We start from the raw sequence: 13,264 nt of genomic DNA on the forward strand, positions 1-13,264 counted from the left end.
ATAAAATTCTCATGGTTTGGGGTTGAGGCAGTTTTAGATGTTGTGAAAAAAAGTGGTACCGCACATGAATACTTTGCAAGACCTAAATTGTATCTACATCTAGGAAAACGACACAATCACAAAAAGCATGATAAGACATGAATCAAAACAAGCAATGAGATCATTTTAGCTTTATTTTCACAAGAAGAGGATGCTATGGGAATCAGAGGGACTACACCACAATCTGAGATCACATTGCCTTCTGGCAAGCTCGTGCCTCTTACCAATGTCGGACTCTTTGTGAGTTTTGATGATTTCAGCAAGTTCGAAATTTCCTGCAATTATAGCAACCTGTGATTAAAGAAAAGGAGAAGACGCAAGAGTTATAAGAACAATCCTAGAAAACAATCAATATACAGTGCAGGATGGGAATGTACAGGCATCAGAAGTAACAAAGAGCATGGAGGGGGTCTCAGGACCTGGTCTGGACACCGCACACTACAGGCGCCAATTTCTCACCTAGTTTTTAACTATATGCCATGACTAAAAGCTCAAAACATCTAAGCTGTCTTTTTATTTTTTGCACGCTTTATTAAGAGTTCCCTGTTTCCAGAGAATCTATTACTCTATTTCAAGTTCAGGATGCTTTTTGTTTCTGTGCATCATTAATGAGAACTGACAGCTGATACATGCGGCCCGATCCAGAGGCAGCATTTATCAGGAGCTGTATGATCTCAGTCACCTATGGTTAACTCTGATGCGCTGCGGCGTTTAAGAGAAAAAATACTTTAACAGCCACCAAGGACTGAGCCGCACAAGAGACTAGTCACACATGAGGGTCCCCGCAACTTCTCCAAGCCCACTACCCTGGAGTGACAGGCAGGAAGAGATCTATAACTCAAGGTGAGAAGGCAGCATGTATCAGCTGTTAGGATCCCTTTATCACAGTTCGTAGAAAAAAATGCCCATAGAAACCAGTCAGGAGCCCTAGCTGTAATCAGGTGAATCTTTTTAGGGGCTCTTCACTTTGGCTAACAGATTGCAGTTCCATGCAGAGGCCTCATTTCTTATTACAACCATATTGTCCGGGCCGGCATTAGGGACAAGACTGGGCAATTCCCCAGGGCCCACACTCCTTTGGGGGCCCCCAGCGTCCATGGCAGGAGCTTCATTGCTAATAGCATTATCAATGAAGCTTCAGATGTGGAGACTGCTTCAGGACCTTTGATGACATTACGATCATGTGACCGTGATGTCACCACAGGTCTTGTACTCTACGGGACTTCAGGACCTTTGTTAACATCATGATCATGTGACCATGATATCACCACAGACACTGTACTCTGCGAAAGTCAAAAGATAGACTGGTGGTAAGTCTGTGTGTGCCACTGTTGAGCCTACAATGTATGGGTATGTCCTTTCTTCAGCTCATACAGATGTGTATGGATGTTCTCCAATTACCAAACTTAAACCCTTCATGACCATTGACATATATGTACATCATATTTTGTGTCCATGCCTTTGATGCGGACTCACACACCCTGAGTCTGCATCTTTCACTGCACATGACGGCTGAATTAATCAGTCATCATGTGTGTTTAACAGCCGCAGATGGAGTGGTGCTCTGCCTGCCGCTCTTAACCTGTTTAACGCAGTTGTGAATCTCTGACTTGCTGGCAGTGAGCACGTCATTCCACCCGCCCACAGGCGCGTTGGTGACGTGAACATTTCGGTGGGTTGTCATGACAACAGGGGGTCTGCTAATGACCTTCGTGCCTGTCATTGTGATTCCTGTGTGAATGCCGTCCCATGGCTGGCATTCATAGGAGATCATTACTTTAGCTATACATAACAGTGCTAAGGGACAAGGGGACTATTAAATACAGTACAAAGTGAAAAAAGTGAATTTTTTCACCACTTAAATAAAAAAAAAAAACACCATGCATGTTTGGTATCTGCATACTCGTACTGACCTGAAGAATCATGTTGCCAGGTCAGCTTTACCATATAGTGTACATGGTAAATAAAAAACCCAAAAAACAATTGTGGAATTGTTTTTTTGCAATTGCGTTTACAAGTGCATCACAAGATAAAATAAATAGTGTCATTCAAAAGTACAACGCGTCGTGCAAAAAAAAAAGGCACTCATATGGCTACTGGATGGAATAATAAAGTTACGGCTCTTGGAAGAAGGGGAGGAAAAAACAAAAGCGAAAAAATTGAACATCACCCAGGGGTGAAGGGGTTAAAATCCTTGTAATAGCCATATAATACAGCACGAGCGCACTATGCAGGCTTCATTTTTTTAGATGTTCGTGATGGGCTTACTAACAAATTAAAAAAATAATCATATCTATAAAATGTAGTTAGGGTTAGCGCACCTCCTTAATTCCTAAGTGTGTAGACAGTCATCAGGCAGATCTTACAAGGCATTAAGCTCAATAGTTCCACTCGTGACCACCCTAATGACTCCATGATCACAAGACAGGAAGTGTTGTCATAGGGATTCTGGAACAGCAGGACTATCACACTGCTCCTCACCTATGAGATGTGACAGAAGGCAGCAGGCCATGACCGTGATCTTAAGGAGTTTTAAGCAGTCTCCTAATTTCTAGGTATTTAATTTCATAAAATAAACTGCTCTCGAGTAACACGTAATCCTCCTTGCAATGAGCGCGCTCCACCTACAGAGGTCAGATGGTGCCTTTTAATCTACATACTTATGCTCCAAAGCTTTCATCTGACTTAGTCACAACCATGGAAGGCGTAATTACAAACCAGTGGTGATCTTCAAATACTTGTAAATGCATCTAATGTGCACATATACCTGCATTCATTTTGCAAATACCAAATTCAAGAGGACTTCCCCAAGTAATAGGTCTTCAGGCAAAACACTGCACCATTGATTCCTCATGTAATGAACTATTAATTACTTCCAATTAGGCTGTGACACATAAATAAACAATATATGACACATCACCAACAGATGGTTACAGTGTGGGAGGGGATCTGACACCAGCCTGACAGTAATCCAGATTAATAAAGGCTTATATAGATAGACAGAGATTATCTGCTCATCACAGGGACATCACGGGTGTCCTTGTAACAACCCGTAGTGCTACCCTCATACACTACCATCACTCTGCTGTCATGTCTGATTTCTGAGCATCTGATGTTAGCTATGCCAGAACTGGGTATCTATTTTAGGGTTTTATTGGACTATAAGGCCACGTTCACACTGTCAGTATTTTACATCAGTATCTGTAAGCCAAAACCAGGAGAGGGTGATAAATACAGAAGTGGTGCATATGTTTCTATTATACTTTACCCCTGATTGTTTCTCTCCTGGTTTTGGCTTATAAATACTGATGTAAAATACTGACCATGTGAATGTGGCCTAACGCTATGTTCCCATGATGAGTATTTCGATGTTGCAGAATTCCTGCACCTATCCTGTGAATTAGGTTACATGCGTTTTTGACGTTGCATTTTTAGTCTCTTGGTATGTCATGCTGCAAGCAAAGCTGCTTTACTTTTTATATTTCCCCGATACTGGCATTGAAGAAACTTTACTGATACAGTCATCTGTGGATTAAATGTGTTTTTAGTAAGTTCCGCTGCGGAAAAATGCTAAAAAACGCACATGAGATTTTTTACTTGCAGATTTCCACATTTAATGCAACTCTATGGGGAAAATCTGCACAAACAAACTCGTGTACAAGAGATATTGGTATATTGCGGATTTCAAACATGCACCGCAGGTCAGTTTACGCAACGTAAAAAAAAGAGCTCATTGGCAGATTTCTATGAATCCCATCCACTTTATTTTTAAGCAGTGAAAATGTGCAGCATCAAAACCTCACCAAAAACTCATAGTATTGCCACATATTTTCTTCTGCTAAATTCACACCATATTTGGGCAATACAGTAGGAGTATAGTAAAATACAGAATGTCAAAAATTGAAAATGTCTATGTTTTTTGAAAACCCTTACCAAAGACAATAATCCAGGCATAAGCCTACCAAATGTAAACCTATGGATATTATTGAGGAAATGCTCATAAACACAAATATTTGAGTTTTGCCAGTTTTACACCACTCCTGGCCAGCTGTGCTGAAGCGGGCGAATATTGGGTAGGATGGGGCGAGGTAAAGAATGTCAGGCAAATTAATCCAAATTATGCCAGAAATGTCCCTAAATGGAGTAATATTTCTGATGGAGACGCACAGGAGTTGTAAGATGGGCCTGACTCATTAAAAGATGTGCCCCTATTAAAGGGAACGCGTCACCAGGGTTTTCCCATATGAGGTAAGGCCAGTACCTGTAAGGCCTCATATTCAGCATTCTAATATTCTGTATATAAGCCACCAATCCGGCCTGTAAGACAAGAAAAAGGCCTTTTATTATACTCACCTAAGTGGTGGACAGGTCAAATGGGTGTTGCTGATCTTGATCCGTTGCCTCATCTCTTCTTGCGATCACCATCCTCCTTCCCTTCTTCATATGAATGACGCATCCTACGGCATCCACACTGTGCCCAACATCGCACTCCTGAGCAGGCGTACTTCATTCTGCTCTGCCGAAGGCAGAGTAAAGTTCTGCATTGCGCATGCGCAGGAAAAGATCAAAGAGCGCCGGCGCATGCGCACTGCAGTACTTTACTCTGTCCTCGACTGAGCAGTGAGAAGAACGCCTGCGCAGAACAGCAATGCCGGGGGCCCTGAGTGGATGACATAGGACATGTCATCCACACAAAGCAGAGAAGGGCAAGAAAAGACAAGGCACCGGATCACGACCAGCAACATCAATCAGACCGGACCGCCCCGCGGGTGAGTATTATATAAGGTCTTTTTCTTGTCTTGCAGATCAGGGTGGGGACAGATATACGGCATATTAGAATATATGAGGGCTGAAAGGTGGTGGTCTTACCTCATATAGGACAAACCTGGTGACCCTTTAATGAATAAAGCACATCTACAGCACATATACAATGCCAAAATGCCAGTCTTAATGAATTGGCCCCTGGTGTTTTTAAGCTATTTCCAATATCGGTTCTAGACTTTTTATCATTTAATACCTGACAAAAATGCTCCTAAACCTGCAATGCTATATATTATGTTACTTCATGTTAAAATGGCAATTATAGTATAAGTCACTAGAAAACACACATCGAAACAAATATTGTATTTGTAAAGCAAACTAGGAAAATGTTTTTATAATCACAAAAAGAGAATGACATTTAACAATAATCACATTTACGTAACATTTGGAAACTGCTGCAAAACCACGAGGAGAAAAACATTAACTGAGAAAAGAAAGAAATCATAAGATTGGTATCTCTTAGAGAGCTAACTTAGTTTCCAGCATTTCTACCTAATCCTATTACTGACTATGAGAGTCAAACAAAGGTGAACGCGTCTGCATCAGTCCAATAATGTTTTGATTTTGAATGTTTTGATAATGTTAATGGTTGATAAATGAAAAGAAAAATGGACACAAAGGTATGACAATGTCATTATCTCGTTCAATCTATGCTCAGATCGTCATCCTCAGCCAGAGCGTCCAGCTCCTGGCCTTAGCTTACTGCCTCATATACAGCACTTAGCTGCGGTCAGGGGATCCACTTGTTGGACTGGGTGCTGTGATCCGGAAGTTAGCCAGTGTTCTACAGATCGGCCTCGGAGATGGATTGGAGAGGTCGATATTATGGTAGACTGCAGTCACACCGAAATTTTCAGGCTTCGAATGGAACTAGAGTCTAACAATTCTATCAATACTTTCTAATGATTTCTTTTCCCACTGCGAAGAACAATACAATACAGCTGATGCTGTCCATTCAGCGCTTCTGCCAGGTATCGGATAGCTTATTTAAGAACGCTTAGAAAGGTTTCCGCGGATTCACCCATGCTTTATAGCAGTAATTGTCCTTACTTGAAAAGCTGTTTGGTTGTTGAAGTTCCTAATCTCTTTGCTTGCTCCACGGAAGAGAAGGACCCGAGCACAGCTCTCCTAGGAAGAAACAGAGTCAGGTAAGGATAGATGCAAAATTACTGATGCACAAGCAGCACTGCCCAGCCGTGATTTTCTGAACATAAGTATGAAATGTAGTAACAAAAACAATGAGCAGGGCCAAAATCAGCCCTAGCATGTGTTGCACGGATAGGCTGCTTACAACTGTTGCAAATAAGGTTACTCACGACTAGGACTGTTATTTCTTTGGATAACAATTATATCTTTTCAAATACATGGGTTGTATTACAAAGTGCTCCGTCTTCCCAATATTTTATTTCTGCATATATATAGCTTCTATGTTATGACATTTAAAAGTGTAAATCTGGAGTCATCGGATGCCACATGCTACTGACCCTCGGCTCTTGCTCTGCGGCGAGAGTAAGACGAGTGTCAGCGCTCTGTGCTCCGAGAATGGCAGCGCAGGGGCAGAGAAGACAGAGACAGGAATTTCTCCATCTACTCTATTGCCGGTGTCCGCTGGAATCGCACTGCACTTGGGTGATATCTTAGTGCAGTGCGATGTTTCACACTCCCCCATAGACTTGTACAGGTGCATGTGATCCGATATTCGCAGCATGCGATTGTTTTCACATGCCGTGTCAGGATGAGAAAATTAATCACAGATATCCACTGCCCCATAGTGTAACACTGGGCAAAGAGAAGTCCGATTTTTTATCAGATTGAACTCATCCAATTTATTCGCTCATGTAAGTGAGCCCTTAGAGTTAAGGTTCACTCTTAAAACTCAACCCCCTGATGAAGCCTATGATCAGTGAAACATTTTGATAACATGATGTTGAGTCAGTGGTGATACCAAATTTAGAAATGTCTGGGAAAGAAATGAGACGACCTAAGCAGGCTGTGGTTTCCGCTCTGTTCGGAAAAGATCACATATTAACTGTAATCCCCTGATTAATACCATATATTAATACATTATTATAACTGTTCCTGACACAGGATCCTGGGTTTTTAAACACAATGAATGTAGAGATCAATAATATACATGGCTTATCTTCCTAAGAGTAATAAAGGTTACTTTTTATTTGTGGTCAGGAAATAAATTGGGTTTTTTTTCTGCCTTTTGGGCAAATAAGAATGCATAAATAGAAGTTTTTCTACATTTGGATCAAAGAGCATTGATTGGTGGTTTGTGAAGGTTCAAGGTTCAACTCTGCACCTACAGTGGATCCCTAATGCGACCACCCTTACATTTTCACAAATTTATTTAAGGAATCTACTTTCTCATAACACGTTTTAGTATATTGTTATGAAGACCCATATAATAACAATCCTGCTAGAGCAGTGCACATATTTTTTCTTATGCCATCTTGGTGTATTTCAAGGAAAGTGATAATGCAAGAATGGACACTTCTGAATTTCCATAATAGAAATACTACAAACATTGAAGCAAGGTTTGGGAACTATGCCATACTTGGTTCAGATTTAGGCCACTTTCCTTATTTGCATCAGTATTTGAAAGACTAAATCAAAATTGGTACATAATCAAAGAAGACAAATAATAATAATAATAATAATAATTTTTATTTATATAGCACCAACATATTCCGCAGCACTTTACAAATTATAGAGGGGACTTGTACAGACAATAGACATTACAGCATAACAGAAATCACAGTTCAGTATAGGTATTTAGGTAGCACATATACTAAGATTGGAACGATACAGAGAAGATTAGCAAAAAAAAAAAATAGATACCAGGAGGAATGAGGGCCCTGCTCGCAAGCTTACAAACTATGAGGAAAAGGGGAGACACGAGAGGTGGATGGTAACAATTGCTTTAGTTATTTGGACCAGCCATAGTTTAAGGCTCGGGTGTTCATGTAAAGTTGCATGAACCAGTTAACAGCCTAAGTATGTAGCAGTACAGACACAGAGTGCTATTGACTGCATAAAGTGTATGAGAACATGATGCGAGGAACCTGATTATGTTTTTTTTTTTGTTTTGTTTTTGAATGGGCCACACAGGGATAGTTAGGTTAATGCGTTGAGGCGGTAGGCCAATCTGAACAAATGAGTTTTTAAGGCACGCTTAAAACTGTGGGGATTGGAGATTAATCATATTAACCTAGGTAGTGCAGTCCAAAGAATCGGTGCAGCACGTGTAAAGTCTTGGAGACGGGAGTGGGAGGTTCTGATTATTGAGGATGCCAACCTGAGGTCATTTGCGGAGCGGAGGGCACGGGTAGGGTGGTAGACTGAGACCAGAGAGGAAATGTAGGGTGGTGCTGAGCCATGGAGTGCTTTGTGGATGAGGGTAATAGTTTTGTACTGGATTCTGGAGTGGATAGGTAGCCATTGTAATGACTGGCACAGGGTAGAGGCATCGGTGTAACGGTTGGTGAGGAACATGATCCTGGCAGCAGCATTCAGGACAGATTGGAGGGGGGAGAGTTTGGTAAGAGGGAGGCCAATTAGTAGAGAGTTACAATAGTCCAGACTGGGAATGAATAAGTGAAACAGTAAGAGTTTTTGCAGAGTCGAAAGTAAGAAAAGGGCGAGTTCTAGAAATGTTTTTGAGATGCAGATAAGAAGAGCGAGCCAGTGATCGGATGTGGGGGGTGAATGAAAGCTCAGAATCAAGTATGACCCCAAGGCAGCGGGAATGTTGCTTTGGAGTAATGGTGGAACCACACACGGAGATGGCAATGTCAGGCAAAGATAGGTTAGTAGAGGGAGAGAACACGAGGAGTTCAGTTTTTGACAGGTTCAGTTTCAGATAAAGGGAGGACATGATGTTAGAGACAGCGGTAAGACAATCACTGGTGTTTTCTAAAAAGGTTGGCGTGATAACAGGAGAAGAAGTGTATAATTGGGTGTCGTCAGCATAGAGATGGTACTGGAAACCAAATCTACTGATTGTTTGTCCAATATGGGCAGTATACAAGGAGAAGAGCAGGGGGCCTAGGACTGATCCTTGAGGAACCCCAACAGTAAGGGGAAGGCGAGAGGAGGAAGAACCAGCAAAACATACAGTGAAGGATCGATCAGAGATAGGAGGAGAACCAGGAGAGAACGGTGTCCTTGAGGCCGATGGAGCGGAGCATAGTGAGGAGGAGCTGATGATCCACAGTATCGAATGCTGCGGAGAGATCCAAGAGAATTAGCATGGAGTAGTGACCATTAGATTTAGCTGTTAGTAGGTCATTAGAGACTTTAGTGAGGGCAGTTTCAGTAGAGTGTAAGGAGCGGAAGCCAGATTGAAGAGGGTCAAGAAGAGAGTTATCTGAGAGATAGCGGGTAAGACGGGAGTAGACCAGGTGTTCGAGGAGTTTAGAGATGAAGGGAAGATTAGAGACAGGTCTATAATTAGCGGCACAGTTTTGGTCGAGGGATGGTTTTTTAAGTAATGGATGTATGATGGCATGCTTAAATGAGGAGGGAAAAATACCGGAAGTGAGAGAAAGGTTGAATATTTTTGTTAGGAGAGAGGTGACAGCCGGGGAAAGGGACTGGAGGAGATGTGACGGAATGGGGTCACTGGTGCAAGTAGTCGGGCGAGAAGATGCAAGGAGCCTGATTACTTCTTCTTCTGTAACTGGTTCAAAGTCAAAGAGTGAACTAGATGCAGTGGGGGAGGGAGGACAGTGCATGGTATGAAGAGATTGGGAGATGATTTCCTGTCGAATGTGGTCAATTTTTTCTTTGAAGTAATTGGCCAGACCGTCAGCACGGAGATCTGTGGTTGGGGCCTGCTCTCTTGGGTTGAGTAGGGACTGGAAAGTGTCAAAGAGACGTTATTTGACAGTGAGGTGATGAGGGTGTTGAAATAGGTTTGTTTGGAGAGGTGAAGGGCAGAGTTGTATGTTTTTAGCATGAACTTATAATGGATGAAATCTTCGGGTAGATTCGATTTTCTCCACAGACGTTCAGCGCACCTGGAGCACCGCTGCAGGAAACGTGTTTGCAGCGTGTGCCACGGTTGTCGCCGTCTGTGCCGAGTTGTTCTATGTATAGGAGGTGCAGCTTCATCCAGGGCACTTTGCAGGGTTTCATTGTAATGCTTCAGAGCAGAATCAGGACATGAGATGGAGGAGATTGGGGCCAATGAGGACTGCAAGTTCTTCATAAGTTTCTGGGTGTTAATGGCCTGTATGTTTCTATAAGTGTGGAAAGTGGGGGTGACCTGAGCGGGACGGCAGTTCTTGATAGAGAATGAAAGAAGGTTGTGGTCAGAGAGCGGGAGAGGGGAGTTTGTGAAATTGTCCACTGAGCAAAGCCGGGAGAAGACCAAGTCAAGGGAGTTTCCATCTTCATGTGTTGGAGAGTTAGTATGCTGCGAGAGGCCGAAAGAGGAGGATAGAGATAAAAGGTGAGAAGCAGATGGGGAGAGGGGAGAAGCAATGGGGATGTTGAAATCACCCATGATAAGGTGTCACAGGAGAGAAAGTGTGGAAGCCAGGTGGCAAAGTGATCCAGGAACTGATGACAGGGGCCGGGAGGACGATACACCACCGCCACTCGCATGGAGAAGGGGAGGTAGAGTCTGACAGCATGGACCTCAAAGACAAATCTATCCAAATGGAAAAACTTAGAGAATATTCTATATGTTGGAACACAGGAGATTTTCACAAAGCCTGACAATCTATGTACCGTGATGTCCGGATTGGCTGCGGGTCCGTTGACCCAAACTCAACAGCCTTATGTATGCCTACGAGGCTGGTGACTTCGGTCAGGAGACCTTCAGGTTTTCTGGACACTGTAGTCCATATTCAGACCATGAATGTCAGACATGTAAAACTGGAGTGATTTTGGCAACGCTTGCATTCAGTTTAAATCCATTTCTGCACCACTGTAAGCTGATGAGTAAAAATCCCTTTGTGATTCTACAGAAAACTGATTACAAGGAAGCTTTCCCCATTCAGTTTGGGAAACATTGGAGCTCACTCAGCTGTTTTACATAGCATAGTGCTCAGTGGTGGTTGTGTTTCCAACTGTGATCTCCAGCGGCTACACAGCAGCGGCATGAGTAGAGGACTAGAGGAGTCCTGGGAAAGATAGGCTTGATGACACAAATGGAAGAATCGGAGTGAAGAACTAGAAATACCCAGCTATTGTAAATCATATACTTTTCAGTGGCTACACAAAAGCAAACACACTCCACAACACTGAAATTGCAACACCAAGGACAAGCCATAATGTTATGAAAATCGGGAAAGTAGCAGGAGTCGCTACGATCTGCAAATGATCACATTTTCAAGCACCTTGCTCCAATCTGTGGCACGTGGAAGGAGCATACAAGACAGATTGAAAGCACATTTTTTGAACCAGTCTTGCAGGATGATTGGGCGATGTCTACTGTACATTGACATGCTAGTTATTGCCACTTGTTGCAAACTGAGAAAGAATCCTTGGAAAGGAGAGACTTCGCTTTTTCACAAATGGCAACGTGCGTAGGTCAAGATGTTGTCAGCACTGTACAATGCTGTGTGTCCCAGTGGCTGGGAGAACAATGACAAACTGGAATGACAAAAGTTGAACAGTTGTGCACCTCCGCACAGACGTCAGACTAAAAAAATGCACAGTGATCCATTCAATGCGCCATGTGAAAGTGGATGTCACAAACCAAGCATAAAGGTACCTTCACACTAAACAACTTATCAACGAGAACGACAACGATTTGTGAAGTTGCAGCATCCTGGATAGTGATCTCGTTGAGTTTGACACGCAGCAGCGATCTGGATCCCGCTGTTATATCGCTGGTTGGAGCTAGAAGTCTGGAACTTTATTTGGTCGCTAGATCGGCGTGTATCGTTATGTTTGACAGCAAAAGCAACGATGTCAGCAATGTTTTTACATGGAGCGTGAACAATAAGTGAGTCGCCGTTACGTCACTGGATCGCTCCTGCATCGTTCTGGAGTTGCTGTGTTTGACGTCTCTACAGCGACCTAACAGCGACGCTCCAGCGATCTAGTTTAGGTCGGATCGTTGTCTATATCGCTGGAGCGTCGCTTAGTGTAACGGTACCTTAAGGGTACTGTCACACATTGGCACTTTGGTCGCTACGACGGTACGATCCGTGACGTTCCAGCGATATCCATACGATATCGCTGTGTCTGACACGCAGCAGCGATCAGGGACCCTGCTGAGAATCGTACGTCGTAGCAGATCGTTTGGAACTTTCTTTCGTCGCTGGATCTCCCGCTGTCATCGTTGGATCGGTGTGTGTGACACCGATCCAACGATGCGTTCGCTTGTAACCAGGGTAAACATCGGGTTACTAAGCGCAGGGGCACGCTTAGTAACCCGATGTTTACCCTGGTTGCCATCGTAAAAGTTAAAAAAAAAACAAAAAACGTACATACTCACATTTCGGTGTCCGTCAGGTCCCTTGCAGTCTGCTTCCCGCTCTGACTGACTGCCGGCCGGAAAGTAAGAGCAGAGCACAGCGGTTACGTCACCGCTGTGCTTTCACTTTACGGCGGCACTCAGTCAGAGCGGGAAGCAGACGGCAAGGGACCTGACGGACACCGGAATGTAAGTATGTACTGTTTTTTTTTTTTTTACTTTTACGATGGTAACCAGGGTAAACATCGGGTTACTAAGCGCGGCCCTGCGCTTAGTAACCCGATGTTTACCCTGGTTACCCGGGGCCTTCGGCATCGTTGGTCGCTGGAGAGCTGTCTGTGTGACAGCTCCCCAGCGACCACACAACGACTTTCCAACGATCACGGCCAGGTCGTATCGCTGGTCGTGATCGTTGGAAAGTTGCAGAGTGTGACAGTACCCTAAAGGCCCCGTCTCACTTAATTAAGGCCCCGTCTCACTTAAGGCCCCGTCACACACAGCGACGCTGCAGCGATACAGACAACGATGCTGATCGCTGCAGCGTCGCTGTTTCGTCGTTGTGTGGTCGCTGGAGAGCTGTCACACAGACAGCTCTCCAGCGACCAACGATGCCGAGGTCCCAGGTAACCAGGGTAAACATCGGGTTACTAAGCGCAGGGCCGCGCTTAGTAACCCGATGTTTACCCTGGTTACCAGCGTAAAAGTAAAAAAAAACAAACACTACATACTTACCTTCCCCTGTCTGTCCCCCGGCGTTCTGCTTCTCTGCACTGTGTAAGCACAGCGGCCGGAAAGCAGAGCGGTGACGTCACCGCTGTGCTGTGTTTTCCGGCTGGCCGGCGCTCACAGTGCAGAGAAGCACAGCGCCGGGGGACAGACACCGGAATGTAAGTATGTACTGTTTGGTTTTTTTTACTTTTACGCTGGTAACCACGGTAAACATAGGGTTACTAAGCGCGGCCCTGC

The 13,264-nt window shown here is 43.8% G+C and overlaps 1 protein-coding gene across 9 annotated transcripts in view; it reads right to left on the reverse strand.

Moving 5' to 3' along the window:
• The window catches only part of SHANK3 (SH3 and multiple ankyrin repeat domains 3), a 521,647-nt gene that overhangs the window by 171,332 nt on the left and 337,051 nt on the right, over positions 1–13,264 (reverse strand). For all 9 annotated transcript variants that reach the window (XM_077264301.1, XM_077264298.1, XM_077264303.1 and 6 more), the window contains 2 exons: positions 5,911–5,988; positions 264–330 (listed from right to left, as the gene is read on the reverse strand). In XM_077264301.1, coding sequence (XP_077120416.1) covers positions 264–330; positions 5,911–5,988 — 145 coding nt within the window. The remainder of the gene's footprint in view (positions 1–263; positions 331–5,910; positions 5,989–13,264) is intronic.

This window comes from Ranitomeya variabilis, chromosome 5 (assembly GCF_051348905.1).
Source record: "Ranitomeya variabilis isolate aRanVar5 chromosome 5, aRanVar5.hap1, whole genome shotgun sequence".
NCBI classification, from domain to species: Eukaryota; Metazoa; Chordata; class Amphibia; order Anura; family Dendrobatidae; genus Ranitomeya; species Ranitomeya variabilis.